The 20,164-nt window shown below is 40.5% G+C and overlaps 1 protein-coding gene across 2 annotated transcripts in view; it reads right to left on the reverse strand.

Annotated features, from left to right (window-relative positions):
- The window catches only part of LOC135263214 (glutamate receptor ionotropic, kainate 4-like), a 308,654-nt gene that overhangs the window by 90,984 nt on the left and 197,506 nt on the right, over nucleotides 1–20,164 (reverse strand). For both annotated transcript variants that reach the window (XM_064350945.1, XM_064350944.1), the window contains exons 5-6: nucleotides 16,187–16,284; nucleotides 5,698–5,863 (exon numbers count right to left, since the gene is read on the reverse strand). In XM_064350945.1, the coding sequence (XP_064207015.1) occupies nucleotides 5,698–5,863; nucleotides 16,187–16,284 (264 nt within the window). The remainder of the gene's footprint in view (nucleotides 1–5,697; nucleotides 5,864–16,186; nucleotides 16,285–20,164) is intronic.

Here is a 20,164-nt window from a genome sequence, read left to right on the forward strand (position 1 = left end):
AGCAGGAAATCAGTGTCATTCTGAATGCAGGACTGTCGTCCGTTTCCTGTCTCTGCCAGGCATCCATTACCCACCTCGTCCTGTCAAAGCACATCCCTCACTTAGCACAGAATACTGGATGACATGCCTCATCGCTAAACGCACAGAGCCTTTCATACAGTATCTCACAATCCTTTCATTTCATTTTCTCATTCCCTATGGAGTGCAGTACACAGAGAGTAAGCCTGAATGGTCAGGATTGCATAGGTGCAGTTGTGGCGGGGGGAACTACGCGATCTTTTCCTGTTGGACCTCACGTCTTCTCGTTCCTTTCTCTGGCTCACTTGTCAGTTGTCTCTAAAAAGGCACCTACAGCCATTTCTTCAGTATCTTAAGATGGGAGTTGTGCTGTTCTGTGAGAAAACAGGGAAAACGTTTGCACTGGAAAATTTTTAAGCCTTGCCCGTTAAGGGAAATTTATTTTCTTTGTTTTATACAATACTGTTATTCTGCTGTTCTTTTTCTGGTTTTCATGTTCAAATGCATATTTCCTCCTTAAATGTTAGTTGAGAATTGTGAGGCAAGCTATTGTCTTCTTGTAGTACATTTATAGAGGAGCCCTTGATGCTCTCAGGCTATTTTGATCGGCCCCAGGGCTTCAGGTTTTGCCCACCAGGCTGTACACCTGTCAGATTATTTGAACACAATCCAAATCTCCCCCACACCTTAACACCATGCTGTTATACCATTGCTAAAACACAGTACAAACATCATTGTGCTTCAAATCTATGTCAAACATAGCAGTCACAACCCACAAGCCTCTATTGTTTCAACTACGACTGATACAGACAGTAGTCAGCCAAGAACATACAGTGTATGAGATAAAGTTCTGAATGTTTTGATGGTTCTGTGCTATGATATATTATTGGTTATTATCACTCTTGCTTAGCTCAAGCTACAGTGCAAATTATATTGTCAATAATAACTTGTGAACTGAAGTGCAGTAGATTTCTCTCTAATTTCTATGACCGGTAAAGGATCTGCATTGCTTATAATTGTATGTCTGAACTGAGGGCTAATCAGTGTAATGGGGGAACAAGCAGAGGCTGTCACCACAGGGTGTGTCTCTGCAGTTCTATATTCAGTATTTTACCAGATGCAAAGCTGTTTCAGTCTACTTTTTTTAGCTGGATTCTGCTAGGTCTAATAAAATGTCAACTTTGAAAACCGATTTTTAACCTGTTCTCTCCAAATTTGGAGAGAACCCAGTTTCATTTCTATAAACCACCTGCAACACTCTTGTCAGTTCAGGAGAGCACAGAGAGGCAAAAGACTGATCGAAATCATTTACAGCCAGCTCGCCTTTTCCTCTCCGCTCCATAGCCAACCAGCTGAGCTGCGCAGTCGCTGTGTCAGAAGAGTACACTTCTTTTGCAGCCGGCTCAGGCAGGCTGCAGACGCCCCAGTGAGCAGGGGATTGTCGCTACCTTCCACCCTGCAGACTGGATGACATTTAAATGCTCCACTTTGGGACTGTTAGCCAGAGCTGGAACTGCCATATTGGACTATAGGGAAAATCCACACACTGAGAAAGTGTTTTAACAGAGGATAAACAACCCTTCCTCCACTATTTAAAAAAAAAAAAATCCATCCCTGTATCTTTATCACTCCAGCTTTAAAGCTCCAGCTTTATCACACAACGTATGTAAATAAGGATCAGCTAGGCCAGAGCACTGCTTTTTCAGTATACTGCAAGTCACCACTTGCCCTACATTAATTCCTTTGGGACTAACTGAACATTCAAATGGATAATCCCAGAACAAAAACTACAGTACACCTTGTTACATCCCAGCTTACATTCTCCCAAAAAAAACTGCCATTATTATAAAGCATTTGCTGCACCCTGACTAAGCTGTGCAGAGTATGCAGGAACGCAGGATTTACTGTGCTGCTGGAAACTGGGTTGTCAGTTCAATATGCCTCAAATCTAAAGACTTGTCACTTAGCAAAGCACTCGTTTCAGCACACCTCCCTCCAATGTTTTTTTTTTTCACATTTTCTCCAGGTAGAAGATGTTTTTGCCAAGAATGGGAATCTATTTAGCCTGCATGCAATTTTAAAACAGGTGAATGGTTCCTTGTTTGAACATTTAGCCTTCTTGGATGAGCTTACTCTACTTTATATTTTGCTTTGAAACTATACCATTTCTTAAACCATTATTTAATATTCTGCATTCATTCCTGGTCCTCTGAGGGTCTCTGGGGTCAATATGCAGGCGAAAAACCTTATCTAGCTATCTGTGATCTGCTCGCTTTGCCTGTAAAAAGGAAGTGCTTGTGGGTATGCAAGCACCAAGAAAAAAAAATCCAAGCAACAATTCAGGCGGAAAAAAAGGACAATACCAAACCGAGTCTATCTGTACAGTGTGTACAGTAAGAACTTCTTTTTCTTTTTCTTCTTCTTCTTCAGCTTTAATTAGAGATTGTCATTGACATTTCTGAAGCTAGATACAGAGATGAATAAACATTCCTCAGTAATTGAGCTGTTCCAGGAGAGACCGTGACTAGGGAAGCACAGAGGGAAGGGTCTTAAATGCCAATTCAAGATTGGCACCAAGTACATGCCCATCAAAAAACAATACAGGGAGACCTGGATTCTTCAGCTTTGATAAAGAATCAAAAAAAGAATATAATCTTAAAAGAAAGCAAGAAAATTCTTTCTTCCAAAGAAAGGATATGCTTGACAGCTCCTGTTCTAGCCTGTATACCAACTGTCCATTCAAGTGGACATACTCAATGGAAAAATGTTCAATGGAAAAGCGGATCGGTGAAGGAGATTTTAGAAAAAGGCATACCCTTTTTCTTTGAAAATTCCCGTAGGAAATGGAAATTCTTTCCAGGACGTTTGAAATTTACACTTGTATTTCTCTCTCTTTGAACTCTCCATTTCTCTCTGCATCCTGCCAGCCACTCAGGACAGCAGCTCTCTCCATGCTCATGTAACTATGGAGATGATGCATGTAGTGTGCAGCTGTATAGTCATCCACGTGGATACAGCAGATTTCTGGGGTCATGGGGCCCACATGACAGGTTGTGATAACAAAAAAATAACAAAAAAACTATATATATACACAGTATATATAACATATCCTGATTAAACTGAAGAGCCTCTGATCAGCAATTTCTCTCTAATTAATTTGCAAAACTACAGTGACGTGTTGGAGATTGTGTTAACTGTAGTCCGGGAGGACTGTTATAACTGCTTAATTAAAGTCACTGATTTCAAGGCCTAAACTGGCTATCGGTTGAAAATAAATCACCAAAATGGAGTTATAGAATAGGCTTACTCTGGTTTCCAACAGCATAAACAGTAATTCAATTTCACTGAGAGAAACTGTAATACTCTAATTCATATACATTTCATTAATATATTCACGGAATTCTTTTGATCAAAGTTTTTTAACTTATAACTTGATATATATATGTGAAACCCACTTCTATTTAATTGGTAACACTGATAAGTTGAACTTTTTCAGTCTTGTCAACACATCCTATGAAAAGAACAAAGTGATAATATATCTGTCCAATTCTCAATGAATTTATCCTATGAACAATTATTTGTCCATCTAGCCAACACCAATATACCACAGGTCATAGAACTCCACTGTTGACCAAAAAAAACATTAAAACAAGACAAATAGACATACTGTCGCTTTGGTAAGAAGAATTCACCATTACAACCTGGCCTTTGCACTTTTTACTGAAACAACTTTATGAAGTGACAATGACTGCTTTTTCAAAATGTAGAAAGTAGTTTGTGCGGGACCAAATTGCTGAAAATGGTCCCCATCAAAATGGACAATTTGCTCCGTATTTAAGTAAATTTGGTAAGAAAAAGTACACTGGCGCGTTTTTAGTGATAATAGGTTGCATTTTTCTCAGCTATATTTAATGACTCCAGCACGCAACTGAAATGAATGGCCTTCCTGTGTAAATGCTAAATGGGGAAGGAAAATTTCAAAAAGTACAGAGAGTTGGAGAAGAAACATTTTCGATATTTTCATAGGACATGTTGACAATACTGGAAAAAAACAGAAAATTACCAGTGGTACCCTTTAAGATTCACAATCTTATTCTTACCCAGAAATGCATCATTTCCTCAGAGAACTAATATACGGCAAAGCTGAAAGCCACTGAAATGAAAAATCATTAACTACAGGATTTTTGATTTATAAAAAAAATCCCCTCCTCCCCCCCCAAGAGCTCGAGTAAGTCCCTTCTTTTTTGCCCCTTTTTTACTGCATAATGTAACACGTGCCTGGTTTAGCATCTGTCAGTAGACGTTTTCATAAATATCTTGACCTCTGATTTTAGCTGCAAATGTAAGTTTTGCATTGAATAGACAAGAGGTGCTATTTATATTATGTCATTCTCAAGGCAGAATGATGAAAGTTTTGCCCATAAACAAATACACCCACTCGCACCCAAGCACACAAAATTTCCGAAAGTTTAGAGAAGCAACCGCATGCAGAAATCCCTTATCTGTGCTCCTTTGGCGGTGTTCACTTGCTCATATCAAGTCACGAACAGCTTTTGTGTACCTGCAGTGCTAACACTGTGATCCCATTGGACTGCCATGAAAAGAGGCAGTGTTTGCAATCCGATCCTGATTCACCGTCTTTAGCAGAGTTGGCCTTGTGCATTGCATTTGTGTTCAGGATTATAAAGTGACCGTAAAGATCTGTCCTTCCAGAACAGTGTCATCAGCATGGCTCTCCCCCCCCCCCCAGCCAGAGGCCAGGCTGAGAGATATTCATGAACCAGCCATGGTCTATTAGTCTGTCATACAAGCCATTATGATTAATGAGCCAGGAGAGGCCAGCAAGCATCTGTGCCAGAACAGGAAGCCAAGAGGACTGTTTTAACAGTGCTGTCCTGAAGGGGGCAATCTCTCTGTAGGCCAGTAATCTTAAGGTCTGTCATAAACCACCTAACGCTCCCCCTCCGTCCCCCACCCCCCCACCACTCATGGCTACCCCCACATCCTCGCCCTGTGTAAAACAAAATCCAATCTTGCGAGTTGAGAAAGAGGGCTCTATTTTTACAGTTTAATTTCCAAATATCTCGGCCTGTCTAAGCTGACACTGAGCAAATCTGTCCCAAGCAATGAAAGACCAAGTGAAAGATTATTTCAAATATGTATCAGTGTAGATAAGTATGTAAATACGTCAGCATATAAATATTATTTGTATACTTTTATAAAAAAATATATATAATTTTTCTCTCGCACATGTCCAAGCATACAGTACGGCAGCTGTAAGTGTGGGGCAGCCCACACAGCACAGGTCAGATTGAAATCGATGGCTGAGAGGAATCAACGGGGAAAAGGAACTGGCACTTCTAACACACTTATTTTGTTTCCGGATTCCCTCCGGCAAGTTTTTCTTGTAGAAAAAAAGCCCTTTTTAAATGCAGAGATAGAAATATCACTCCCAATGAATTCAGGCTGAACCATCCCAGGTCTTTCTTACTGCAAGTAGATTAGCATTCCACCACCAGTCAGCTTCCTCCAGGCGTAACAACCCGACTAATATGGCTGAGAACTGCTGTGCACCAGTATTATTCCCTTCCCACCGGCGATGTCGCCGCGTCTGTGGTCTTATGGGGACGTGGACGCACAGGGTTGGGTTTTTTCGGGGGGATGGGCGGAGTCACTCACAGTCAGCCGAGGCACAGACGAGGCAGGCGGAGGAGCTGTTGAAGAAGGTGAGGAGTCCCGCCACGGCCAGGCTGACGTCCGTGTTGGTGGGGCGCAGGTCGAGCGTGGTGAAGCGCGGGAACTGCGCTTTCAGGATGTCCTCCGGGGCCACCTTCACGTAGGGCACCTGCGGGGTGACGTCGCTAATGGTGAGATCGCCCCTCTACTTCACAATTACGCCAACCAACTTCCACAATTACGCCAACCAAATGCCCAAGGCTTCCGAGCACATATCAACTTAATAGGCAAAAGCATTTTCCGTTACCATATGAAATTTAGTCCAACATATGCTCAGATTGAAAATTAAAATGCCTCCATGCATACGTTTTAACAAATGCATGCACATTGTAATTAGTTCAGTACGTGCATAGGAAGCAGTGCTGTATCTGACTGGTTTGCATCTCTGTCGAAAATATTGTTTTGCCAGCCAACCCAGCCAACCCACCAAAACATCCCAAAGCACCTCGGCTCAGTAGATATTAATAGCATGAGTCTTTTCAAATACAAATCTCAAATGTCACACATCAGTCATCTGTGCTGTATTGCATATACTCTGTGGATGTAGAGTACTGTATAACATTTGCGAATTTTGCAGTCACGAGAAATCAAGTGCTTCCTGAAATCACACATGAAAATGTCCCAGAAAATAGCAGGTAGAAAAACGGAACTTATGAAAATAAAGACTACATTAACTGACACAATATATTTTATTGTATAATTTGAAAAAATATGGTGGCTGAGAAGTCCAAGACACAACAAATGCAATTTCATAAATCATATTAGCAAAACAGAACGACGTCTCAGAAAACGTTTCAGAAAACACAACGGTTCAAGAAACAATTTGACAAAACCAGAAACATGACAAGAATTTAACATTGTTATTGGATAGAATCATTTCCTGTCATCCACTGTTTACTTTCGAGAAGAAAGCCTTAGATCTTAGATTTCTGAGCAGATTTGTGTAATGGCAGAAGAGAATGAGATAATTAGAGAACATCAATTCCTTCCCACATAAGTCACAGAAGTTTGACTATAATTCAAACTTTTTGCAGCAATACAGGCAATACATTGTGCCAGCACATTGTGTTGTACAGCACAATGCTACGTGCGTGTAATGACTTTAATGTTTCCAGCCTCACTTCCTTTATCTCAGAGTGTCATTGTAGACATCCAATCAGAAACGAGAAAGCTGTCTACATTTTCCACTTTCTCTTTTGCAGTTATGTTTTGTGAAATGTCGTTGTGTTTCTGGTTTTGTCAATTTGCTTTGTGAAATATCATTGTTTTCTCAGTTGTCAATTTGTTTTATGAAATGCTGTTGTTTTAAGCATTGTTTATTTGTTTTGAGATTTGATAAAAATTGATTTAATTAGTTTTCTGTAATGCAGTTGTGTTCTGCACTTCTTGGCCACTGTGGAACAAGCTTTGTTACTGACTCGCCGAGTAAACACTTTCCACTGCACGACGAAAAGCTTCAATGATAAACACATAAAAGATAGCAGTGCAGAGGGGAAAAGCCCCCTAAACTCATTACTTTCTAATCCAGCCAAATAAATCTAACTAAACTAGAAAATGAAACCAATAAAAACAATTAATTGATTACTGAGAAAAAACACTGCACAAAATTCAATTTAAGACTCATAGCCCATAGTCCAGGATAGTGAAGGATCTTGCAGGAGGAAAAACAAAAAAGTCCTATTCAGAGGTGCTGTATACCAGAGGATGCTACTGCAAGAATAACAAGCATGGGCCAGAAAATCACAAGGACATATCAAAAATGTATTTCATGATGTGTTAAAAAATTAACATTATTTGTATTTTTTTATAAGTTGCCCAAATTCTGACAAAAATGCATTAAATATCTTATCAACTTTTGCTCAGCAGACACACACACACACACATACACACATGCAGACATGCCCACACAGTTGGAGATAAAAGAATTTGCTGAAATAAATCTCATTTTTGGGAACTCCTGGGGGTTGACATGGTGCAAGGTCAAGCCTTTTTTGATATTTGGAACTTTGGTCGAGGGGATCCCTCCAGCCCCTCTAAAGGAAACAGGAGTTGCATCATGTAGTCGCCTCGCGGTCTGTTCCCATGGAAACGCAGAGGAGCACTTCCTCGCCGAAGTGTCTCATCAGAGATGTTAAATTTAATAGCGAGCCCTCGCTGCCAGTCCCATCCCTCACCTCGGGGAGCGGCGGACAGAAGTTGGGCAACTTTCAGGGAGAACAAAGTTCCTCTTCCTTCCCGAGGCAATTACCCTGTCATCTCTCATTTGGAAAAGCGAGGACGGCCAATGTGGAAGCGCCCGGGTGTTGCTCGTGCGCTACCGTGGAGAATCGGCACGCGGGGAGCGCTGTCGCGCCACGGGCCGTGAAGGGGAACCGGGACGCAGCCGGGCCGGAGAGCCAGGCCTTTTTTCCCCACACCGCTTCACGCTACGTGAGCCGCACGCCGTCGTCTCCACTTTCCCTGATCGCGTCGGGGAGAACGAGGATGAACGGAGCGGGCCCACGGTGCGGTGCTGCCGGTGAGCCGGCTAATGCGCTGAACGCGGGGCCACGCCCCTCTGTGTTTATTGGACGGGGGGGTGCTCTGGATTTCACATATTACATTCTCTGCCCTCAGTTTTCACAGTTTCTTGGTGTCATATTTGCAATTTACATTGCGTGCCGGTGTAATGTAAATACATTAAGAGGACAACACCATTTTTGCTTTTTACCATGAAGGTCATAATAAATAACCTTAAGCGAGACAGCGAGTGTATATAAGAAACACAGAACATCCATCCATCTATGTTGCCACCGCAAGCCTGATTGAGCTAAGCAGTTTAGAAAATGGATGGAACAGATACAGAACACCGGTGGTATAAATCTACCACAGAGCTGCTGGTAGGAAATGCAGCTATTGTTGCTGTCAGCCAGCCTAAACGTATAACTTTGTACAAACCTGGACTGGTCTTAAATTAGAACACACAGTAAAAACAGGTATATTTCCATAAATAAAATAGTTCTTTGAAATAAGCTGCAAAAACACTATTAACAAATACCACATACCAAAAAAGCTATGCATTTTTCCAATAGTGTCCAGCCTATAGCTCCTGCCTGAAGCTCTCCAGACAGGTTAGCATCTACCTGGACCTATAAGCTGACACTGCAGTCTTTGTATATGTGTGTGCATGTGTGTCTGTGTGTGCGTGCGTGCGTGCGTGCGTGCGTGTGTGTGTGTGTGTGTGTGCATGCATGCGTGTGTGTGTTTATGTGCATGCCTGTGTTTTGTTTTGTGGAGAGCAGAGGAGAGGCTGTGGTGGAAACTTGTTAAGAGGGTCAGTTTCCGGATTGTTCCGGGCTGGATGCCCCCTGAGAGGCAGCTGACACATGTCAAACGGCAAGCTGACAGGAGATTAATGCGAGGGCCCCGAGTGAGCCAGGTGCATCCAGCAAACAGGAGGCAAACATCCACAAAGGGGTCACCTGAGCCCTCGCCTACCGCCTCTGCATTCTGCCCCAGACCGCAAGAGACACCTGCTCTCCTTCACGGGTTCTGATAAAGGAAAATCACAGGCGAATCGGGCCGATGCGCGCTACACAGGGGCGCTCCGGGGCGGCTGGCGGAGCTGCCGCACTCATATCAGGCAACCGCAATCACGCTCCCCCACCTGCGCTTCCATGCGGGTCCTGCCTCTAAACCTGCCAGGTGCTCGTGTGTGTTTTCTGTTCGTGCTCTGACATGGAGCTGAGCCAAACACAACATCCTGGCAGGTGGAGACTTCAGATCTTCTGTAGACAAGGAGCTCAGGCCAACTTGCTAGACAGTTCCACCATCAATGGGAAAACCACAAAAAACTTCATCGTCGACACTGTTCGCACTGCACTGCTACTGAAAACTCTGAGCGCTGTGTATGAAAACCGCCATGTTACTATCATACTGCATATGTGCACAGTTGGTCAAAATTTGGGTGGAGAAAAAAGCCAAGCTGCCAAGCCCCCATGGAGGCACTGGCTGGATGAAAACAGCTCACCAGGTAAGTGGCGAGAAAGTGTCTCTGGCCCTGGCTTGAGGGGGGGAAGTTCCCAGGGGCTCACTGTAAACGTGATACCATACGGTAGTCCAGACTATAATGAGATGCCACATCTGTTCAGTTTGCTGGCTTGCATGCCAGCAGGACAAAGCTCCTGTTTAATAAAACATCAGACATCTTTTACAGGGCCATGAGGTGTCAAACACCACTGATAGGCCATTTGTCGAAAAAAAATAGAGCTTTCACATTCTATAATGAAACCTGTCCTCTCGCAATATAGAAAATATGCAATGCACAGGCTGCCTAGCCAGCCGTACTAGGGCTATATTGGCCAGAGTAACTGCCCCTAAAATAGAATCGCCATGAAAAAGGAACATTACATTATATTACATTACAGGAATTTAGCAGACGCTCTTACCCAGAGCGACTTACACAACTTACAACTTTTTTTACATTTACATTGCATCAGCAATACAGCTGGATATATATACTGAAGCAAAGTAGGTTAAGTACCTTGCTCAAGGGTACAATGGCAGTGTCCTACCCTGGAACTGAACAAGTTACCTTGAGGTTACAAGACCAGTTCCCAACCCATTATACCACACTGAGATTCTATGCATCTGCTGGTGCTGCATTCAGGAGAATGATAGTTTCTAGGAAAGTAACTCATGGAAAATAAAATGCGCAAGGCCAGTCAATATGATATGATGCTGTGCCTTCCCTAATGGGGAAGCATTTGAAAGTTGCTTATTTTACAGTTGAACATACCACAGTTTTAAATGAGGAATGATGCCTGAAAGCAAATACACTGTATGGCCAGAAGTATGTGGACACCTGACATCCAACATCGCATCCAAATTTACGGGTAATAATATGGATTTGGTCCTCCCTTGCTGCTATAACAACCTCCACCCTTCTGGGAAGGCTTTATACTAGATGTCCCCTGCAGGGATTTGCTGCCATTCAGTCATAAGAGCATTAGTGAGGTTAGGCACTGATTGGGAAATTAAGCCTGGCTCACAGTAGGCTTTCCAATTGATCCCAAAGGTGTTGGATGGGGTCGAGGTCAGGGCTCTGTGCAGGCCAGTCAAGTTCTTACACACCGATATCGACAAAACAATTTCTATATGGACCTCGCTGTTTGCCCAGGGACATCGTCGTGCTGACACAGGAAAGGGCCTTCCACCCATACTGCTGCCACAAAGTTGGAAGCACGGAATCATCTAAAATGCATTAAGATTGGCCTTCACTGGAACTAAGGGGCCTAGCTCAAACCATGAAAAACAAACCCAGTCTAAGGGGCATCCAGATACTTTTGCTCATATAGTGTACCTACAAGACCTCCAGACATCTCTGTGACAGAAAAGCATCATTGCAAGACATTCTGAATTTATGAAAATACACTGAAAATCATTGCTTGTGTAACACAGTTACATCTGTGGCCATCATGCTGGGTGGTGAGTGCGTAGACAAAGAGACAAAAATCAGTTAATGGTGCAAAGTCATTACATTACAAAAAACAACAAAAATGTCTTCATAAATATGAAAATAGTTACAAGGAAAGACTAAAGATGCTTAATCTTTTCAGGCTTAGCAAGAGGAAACAATGGTGGGATTTAATTGGAGTTTTCTCATTCATAAAAGAAATTCTGTCAGGAGAACAAGCGGGCATGGATGGAAATTAACACATTACACACAGATATCAGTAAGAATATTTTTGTCAATGCTTGAAACAGCTTTCTAAGGGATATAGAAAACCTAGAGGTTTTACATCAGGGTTGATGCAGTGCTGAATAGCTTCTACAGTAGGTAATGCTCTCTAGTTTGTGGCTATAGGTGAAGCCATGGTCAATACATGTTAAGATCTCCCAGGTTTTGGATATAAGCAGGATATTTAAAATTCAAATATTTAAAAGCTTTAAGTAATTAAAAGGGTTACATTAACCACAGGAAAGCATCCTGGATAATGAAGAAATATGAAATTACAGTCCTGAATTGCTATGTGCATGTATTATGATTCGCAACAAGCCAAGTGTAGCCTAGCTGGTTCGACTCTGCTAAAATGTAGAATGAACATAAAACAAATCTGAAATTGGCCTCATGATTCATGAAATTGAACCATTAAGAAAGCATTTTGCAAAACCCCTGTAATATGATTGGGTGATGACTGTCACCGTCGGGGGTAATTCCAGACACTTGTCTTAATAATAGGCTGCGTATCTCAGACTGCGAATTATCTCATCGGAAAGAGGGCCAACACTCAGAACTTCTCCTGAAGCGTGACTGTTTCATTTATATGTAGTGATCCTTTGTTGTAAATCATTCACCAACAGATCAGAATACTCTTCAGTATTCAACACTGTAGTAATGTTCACAGCAGCACTGATTTTTTTACCAAACCAAAGTTTTATCAGGGCACACCAGGACTATTTTATATACTACATTTAGCTTCTAAAATGTTTTAGTAACGGCGCCAGAGGTAGGTTGCATCATTTTTTACAGGTAGTCCAACAATAGGCTTGAAAAAAAATGCTTGGATTTAATTATGTATATTGCCAGTTACAAGTTGACATAGTTAAAGTTGACATAGTCAAAACAGTGCCAATGATAATGGTACCAAGCATGGAAATAATTAAATTTCCAAATATGAAATTCAGGCCAATCTTTCAAAAGTACATGTTCCTTGTATAATAAAGAAGTAAATAAATTAATTTGGCTGAACGATGAAAGAGCTATTCATGGCAATGTCTACAAAAACATATGTATAGATGTAATTTTGTTTCCACTCTGCTATGTAAACCTTACACAGCAACAGCAACAACAGTCCATTACTATCTCAGCATTGGCTAGCAATACTTAGGTTAGCAATACTTAACTACTGTACATATAAATACATATGTACTGTACATATGGAGTGCCAGCTTGTCACTGGAATATGGAATGAGCCAGACCTTGATGCATCTGAACGCTAGTGACATATTGAGACATATTGACAAAACTAATTCAATAAACTATGATCAGCAAAGGTAATAGTAAACAGTAAAAACCAGGAAAAACATTTGATCTAAAAATAATCATGCAACAAATATTCAAGCTTGAAGAGAAAATTTGTGCTACAGGCAAATTAGTTTTTCTTACATCTTACAATCAATCAAGTCTCCTTTCTGCGCGACGCTTGCGTCTCATAATGATTCCTCATGCTTGACCTGTTTTGCCAATTTATTTACACTTCAGGGATGACTTAAGGGAGCACAATTATTCAAAGCAGCACAATGTTTCAATTTGGTTACATTTCATGGTCATATTTCATTCATATATTTTGCAGACAGAACTAGAGGCATTTTTTTTATTTCAATTGAGAGAATCTGTTTAAACTCCACAGACAGACGCAGGCCTTATTCCCGGGAAAATCAATTATGCATTGTGAAAAAATTACATTTAAACGCACATTTGGCACCGTCATAAAGAAAACAATGGGTTATGTATGCCTTTTTGTAAGATAGGAAATTCAGCTTGATTAGACATGTATGTCCAATGCTCCAGAGCAAAACCACAAAAGACGCGCGGTGTTGTGACTTTCTCTGTCACAGGCAGATGTGTCAGAAGGAACACAGAAGTGCTAAGTGGATAAAGTGAAACAGCACAGGATGCATTCCAAACTGTCAAAAAAGTCAGTTCACAAAAAAGTTAGTTTGCCTAGGAGGAAAGCCACGGTCAAATTGGCAGGCACTAATTTCTTGGCATGAAAAATAATGTAGAACAGAACGTTAAAAAAATATTCTTGTAATGACTTTTTTTATTTTCAGAGTGCATTTCTCTAGCTTCATTCGCCTCATAGTACATCTGAATGGCACTGGAACCCATAATTACACTGGACACATTGGTCATTGCATTAGTGCTGCTATTGAGATTCTAAATCTTTCAAGTATTGGTGACTCTGAGGGGAACGAAAATAGAGCACATTTAGAGCACATTTTCTCTACGGTGCTCGCGTCTGCCAAGCTGTGAGAGCAGTCAAGTTTTTCAAATCGTTGCATCAGCTGGAGAGTGACTAAGGGGCGAGCGGCATGAACAAGCAAGACAGGACGGGCTCCAGCAGAGCCATTTGCATTTGCAAATCCTACGAGTGCTCTCCTCAGATATGGCTCTGCACTATGGCTTCAGTGAGTCCACTCAGACACTCCTTTTCACACTTAATAGGGTACAAAGTTAAGTGTCGGCTGTTAAATTAAGAATACATTTCATCACTCTTGGACTCATATGCCTGTGATTAAGGCTAAATAAGGCCAAGTGTGTTATGTAAGGAATAATGTATAATTCAGAGTGTACAGGTTCTGAACAAAAAATTAATAAATAAAAATAAAAAAGGAATGCAGTGGAATATTCCAACTTTGAAGGTTCAGGTGGTTCCATAATGGTATAGATAGGGCATAGTTTGCAGGCTTGCACAGTCAGTATCAGTGGTGCTGAGCTATCTTCACCACATACTGTACATACTGGGTTGTTCAGGTTTTCCCCAAGTGTACCATATGCTGTACTGCACTTCCACAGTACACTGAGCAGTACACTGCCAAGTATACAGGAAACTGAATCAATTATCCAGATTGGGGCTAAAAGCTTGTCGATAACACAGATTCACAAAACACAGGGCCTAGAACACACAGGGTTTGGCTTAGCTACATTAGGCCAGCGATTCACATGGCTAAGTACCCACTCTGCCTACAGGAGAAAGTAGGTAGAACCTGGCAAAATATTTGACCAGTGAGGTTGTAGGTATTCTCACGGGGAGTGTGGAGTACACTCCCGAGCCTTATTGGCCCAATGCATCAGTCAGATCGATGCATTTGCCTCTTCATTTGCTGAAGAGGTGTACGATATAGAACCAGGTTAGACATGCTGTGCAGTACCCATTTTCTTATATATCAGTCTCTTAAGGGCCATTTGCTCAATATATTCAAATGAATACTTTCACTTCTGTATATTTTTCAAACGCTCAAAGAAAACTGAAATATTGTTATTTTCTCAGCAGATGCACTTACCTAAGGTGGCACAAAATAACATAATGTTATATTTTATTACATATACTTTATATTTTATTCATATAGATGGTTATGCATTTGCAGAAAGAATTCAGATTACATGGCTGCAAAACAGTACCTTTGTATATAATAAAATACAACATAAATAAAGCATACGTAAGTGTGTATTTTGTCTCAGTGATTTCACTTTCACACACAGACATATTCTAGAAGAATTATTACATAATAATTATAAATATGAGCAAATAAATACAGCACATAGTTAAATGTTAATAAAGTTAAATAGCGTCCTTATAACTGTTCAAGGCTATAGAGACATCTGAAAAGCATAATTGCTGAAATTCCCTGAAACTGGCCGATAAATGAACAGAATACAAGTAAGTGAACGATTACAGCACACGTTAGCGTGTACTGAACATGGAGGTGTTCAATGGAAGTGTGATGAATAGTTTAAATAAAACTCTAAAGCGTTTTGCCTTCTCTCTCTGCGCAAGCAGCCAAGTAGGCGTAATTGGGCCAATTACAGTACTGGCCTTATTTTTCCAGCACTGCTATTTACCAGCTATCACATCTACCTGCCAGAAGCTATACACTCTTAAACTAAAGAACTATGAACACAGCTGCAATTAGCAAGTAAACAGAAAATACTGTTCTCTCTCTCAGACGTCTCTATCTTTCCCTCCCTCATTGGCTACCATTTTTTGCAAGTTGAGGGATTCAAGGACAAACTGCAGTGCAATACCCAGGTGAAAGAAAGTCTAATTAAGTGCATTAAAAATATTTAATATTTTAAGTATACAAAAAACTTTTGTACATTTAAGTATGCTTATAATGCATAAGACACTTTTACCTGCCACAGACAACAGTCTGCCCTTATTTGGCAGGTGGTGGGAGTTAAATTCAGACCCAGAGTGCATGAATACAAAAAGTTTAACGAGCAAAGATTTCACTTTGTTGTACGTCGCTCTGGATAAGAGCGTCTGCCAAATGCCTGTAATGTAATGCAATGTAATGCAACAAATTGCTTTCCTGGGGAAGGCTGTATCTAGAGCAAAACCTTCTTCTTATAAGCACACAGCAGTGACATTGCTACAGGTATGCTCCCTGCATAAGCACAGCGCCGACACATAAGTACTTTACACTAATAATGAATTTATTAATTTATTATATTTAGTAATTTATTAATGCTGGATTAATCAAAATTTCTATTTCTAATCATTTATGAAGCAGGTACTGCAATCTCTCTAATCACTAATCAGAATTATAAAATGTACTCCAACAAATCCTCTATATTTTTATAAGGCAGCGGAATGCCTGCTCAGACCCTTGTGTGGTACATTTTGCTTTGTTGCCATGAATACAGCATGCAAATGCAGACACAAACCTCTTTCTCACCACAGATGTTACTGATGATGGAGTTGGAGGCCGGGCTGAAGGACGGGCCCAAGACTGCTACCACTCCCTTGGATACAATCTGGCACACTGTAAGAAGAAAGAACCAAGACCAGATCAAGCAATCAATACAATTAATCAACCAACTACTCATCAATCAATCAACCATCCAATCAGTACATTGACCAAGCAACCAATTAATGAATCACCCAGTTATTCAGCCAACCAGTCATTCCTTCCAGACAGTACATCCGTGACTCAACCAACAAATAAACTGACGCATTCATCCATACATAACAACCAACCAGTCAAACATTCAAATAATAGGCCAACCAATGCATCCGGCCAACCACCCATGCTTATACTGTACAAAGTCTCTTTATCAGTCGTGTGCACAAGATTACACAAAATAATATAAGGGTTGTCAATAGGCTTCCCAATTTCACATATGGAGAAATTAAATAAGAGTGCAATTAAAATAATCACACCACTCTAAGTAGATTGTAAAGGCAAAAATATGGTTAATTAATCTTTTTTTTTTCCAAACAAAATAATCATCCGAAGATTTGTGGTGACCACAGCAGCTGTGAAAGCTGATAGTGAGACCACATATTAAAAGTCTTGAATAGCAGTAAAAATGAGGTATAATGCCACAGAATACATGTATCCAACCAGCTCTTCTGGCATATCATCCAGCACTTAAAGAAAACAATATTGTGAATCAAAGGACATATTGAACATTAATTTAATGTAAAAGGTGTCAAAGCATCAATGACAGAGATTACAGGCAGAATATTTAAACAAAAATTGCAATTTCTTAAGCTAAACACCATGCTCCTTTTCAAACCCTACTTCCTTGCTGTGTCAAAGACCAAAATGCAGCAGCCTTCAACCAAAACAGAGTTTAGAATGACAAAACCATGAATCGAAAGCTGCCAGGGTAGAATGCAAAACAACTGTAATCTCGCTTGTTATCTTTAGAAATACATCATTCTGTCGAATTGTTCAATAGATCCATGAAAGGCCTGTGATTTATAGCCTATATATATATATATATATATATACACAGTATATATCTTTTTCCAGTTGCTTTCAGCCCTGCACACAATGTCCCCAGCAAAGCCATTTTCTGTTTTCCAGAGAGAAAGGAGCTCTGCATTTGAATGAAGACCCTGTGATCAGCGTGACGCAGAAGACGAAGAGCATTCCTCTCTCAGGGGTGGGTGCCAAGCAGAGAGATGACACAGGGGGTGGCGGGTTGAATAAAGAAGAGGCCATAAAAATGGTTGTAAGACTTGACCGAGCCAAAAAAAAAAAAAAAAGCAGGGAAATTGAAGTGAGAAGTCTGAGCGATGGGTAAATTAGAAGAGGCTACATATGGTACTTTTAGACTGCCATAGAGCATAAAATGCCATCCTTTCAGCCACCCAAGAGTTTCTACTTTCATTCAGCGAGCTGATGGATTTTACCTTATACCTTATTTCCTGGGCTGTTGATGTTCCTGGTTCCTTTCTAGTGGTGTTTCTCCTCTATCTTTTAAAGTGCGCTCTTTTCAAAGACTTCATAATTTAAAAAAAACAATTACATTTTGAATGAGTAAACTGATGGACTTTATTGTTTGTTTCACACACACGCATGCACGCGCGCACGCAGTTAAATACAAAAATATTTAGATAGTGACACAATTTTTGTTGTTTTGGCTCTGTACTCCAACAATGAATATGATGTTAAAGTGCTTTCATTTGAGGGCATTTACAAATTCATTGATCCATGTAGGAATTACAGCCCTTTTTATTAACAGGGGAGCAAAAGTAAGTCAGGACAAGTCATGTATTTTGATTAAATATATTAATGAAATTGCTATGTACATATTTTGGTTTGGTGCTGAATGGATCTGCTATTGGTAGTTATGTGCATCTGACTATGTACAGAATAAAAAGGGCTGTAGGAATCACTCGATATGGATGAGAATTCCCTCAAATTAAAGCTGCTAGTCTGCACTGAAATTAGATGGATTTGAAACTAACATTTCAAATCCAATGTGCTAGAGTACTGTCACACAGTACTTTCACTGTCCAAATACTTTTGCATTTAACTGTACCTGCAAAGGGGCTGACAAAAATAATGGAAACAAACAGCAATAAATGAACATTAATCAAGTAACTAAGGAGGAGATGGGAGCAGTGCCACTTGAAGGGATAGAAGTTCTATCCCTTACTCTTAATTATTGCCTGTCCCTTATTCCTATCTACAGCTATGCATGACTATGTGTCTATATAGCCTAGAATTTGTATAACACATATTTTGTAATTTTTTGTGTTTTTCTGTTTCAGTGAAAAAAGATGATGGATGGGCTGCAGACAGCAAGGTCTTTCTTTCTTATAAAGATTACTGGAAATAACAAAATGCTTCTCCACTCACATGGTCCGAGATGTAAAAAATGTCTAAGTAAGGCAAGGGATTGTTTCCTGTGCCAAGGTTGTATGAACAAAAGAAGACACCATGAATTACATGCACCATAAATTATATTAACAGTGTAAAAAATGTAAAATATTAACAAAGTGCAACCATGCTGAAATTGGATCACTATAAGACTTTCTGAAATGGCGTTACAATCCACTGGGGAAATTGCTTATCCAGACAATACCTAGATGTTGTATCACTGTTTCTCTCTGTGCGCACTTGAATGAACTTCATCTGAGTGAAAGAGTTTTCCTCCTGTCCCTGATTGTCTACTGAGCTCATTTGACTTTGTGGAAGTTTTTTCCTATAACTTGGTGACCCCAACATGACCTTTGCAGGAGCTCCGAACAGCCGGGACCAGAATGGGGTGAGTATATTCGGCTAGCACCCTTAGATATGGTCTTTATGGAAAGCAGGGTGTCTGCATAGATTAACAAACTGTAATTGGTATATTGTGCTTTATATATTGTGGATTCTTGCGTATTGTGCACTTTGTCTAGTATGGAGTTAATGAATTAGGGAGCCTTACGTATTGAATAGTTTTTAAGTGGGAAGTAGTCCTAACGTATATGTCATAGTCCTGTTGGTGAACTTCGACTTGTTTGGGAAGACTGGTCCCCTCGCCACATTAAATAATTTTACAGTTTTTGTGAACGATGCACCTACAGTTCGAGCACTGACTATCTTGCTTCTTTGCAAATCTGTTGGTTGGCTCATGCTGCTTTGGAAACGCATACGAAAGTGCTGATTGGCCCTTTTTTCTTAACCATTTAAGACCTCTATTACTGCTGACAAATCTTATGAATTGGTACTCAATACAACTTGAATACCTGTATAGCTTCCCTTTGAATCGGGATTCAGTTACTACTTTGTGTTCACATTTATAGGAGGTTTTTCTTGGGTTAAATCCTCCTGCTTCACCTCCCCATTATTGTCACGTGCAGATTCCCTTCTGCCCCGGCCCTGGTCTGTCTCCACTCTGGGCCTCTTTACACTGTGTGCTGAGGAATTGCCTGCATTTTTGATAGGCTCTGGTGGGATGAAAACAGTTAGCATTTGTATTTGCAGGGCACTTGATTTCTCACCGGATCACTGAACTTGAAAATTACCTCGGGAAGAAGCTCTTAAAACTGATAAGCTTTGTCCTTGCTGTCGTTGCCCTCAAATATCCCACAAATCTTGTTCTGGTGGGGGTTTTGTGTGTAAATATATGTGATGTAATGAGTAGATTACTACTTGCTTAATGCATTGTGATATTAGGAAATTGTATATGCATGCAAGCAAGCTTGGCGCATATACATGAACGGTAAAACCATAAGTAAATTTAAACATTCCTTAATAAGAACCTAAGAGAAGTAAATGACTAAAGTGAATTGGCTCATCCTGTTGAGGCACTTGTGAGCAGTGTACTGATGCACCCTAGCTCTTGGATTGAATCTGGATTGTGCCAGTGCCAACCATATCAGAGTTTTTTTTTTAAAAACAAAAAACAAGACAAGGGTATAAC

The sequence above is a fragment of the Anguilla rostrata genome, chromosome 9 (assembly GCF_018555375.3).
Source record: "Anguilla rostrata isolate EN2019 chromosome 9, ASM1855537v3, whole genome shotgun sequence".
Taxonomy (NCBI): domain Eukaryota; kingdom Metazoa; phylum Chordata; class Actinopteri; order Anguilliformes; family Anguillidae; genus Anguilla; species Anguilla rostrata.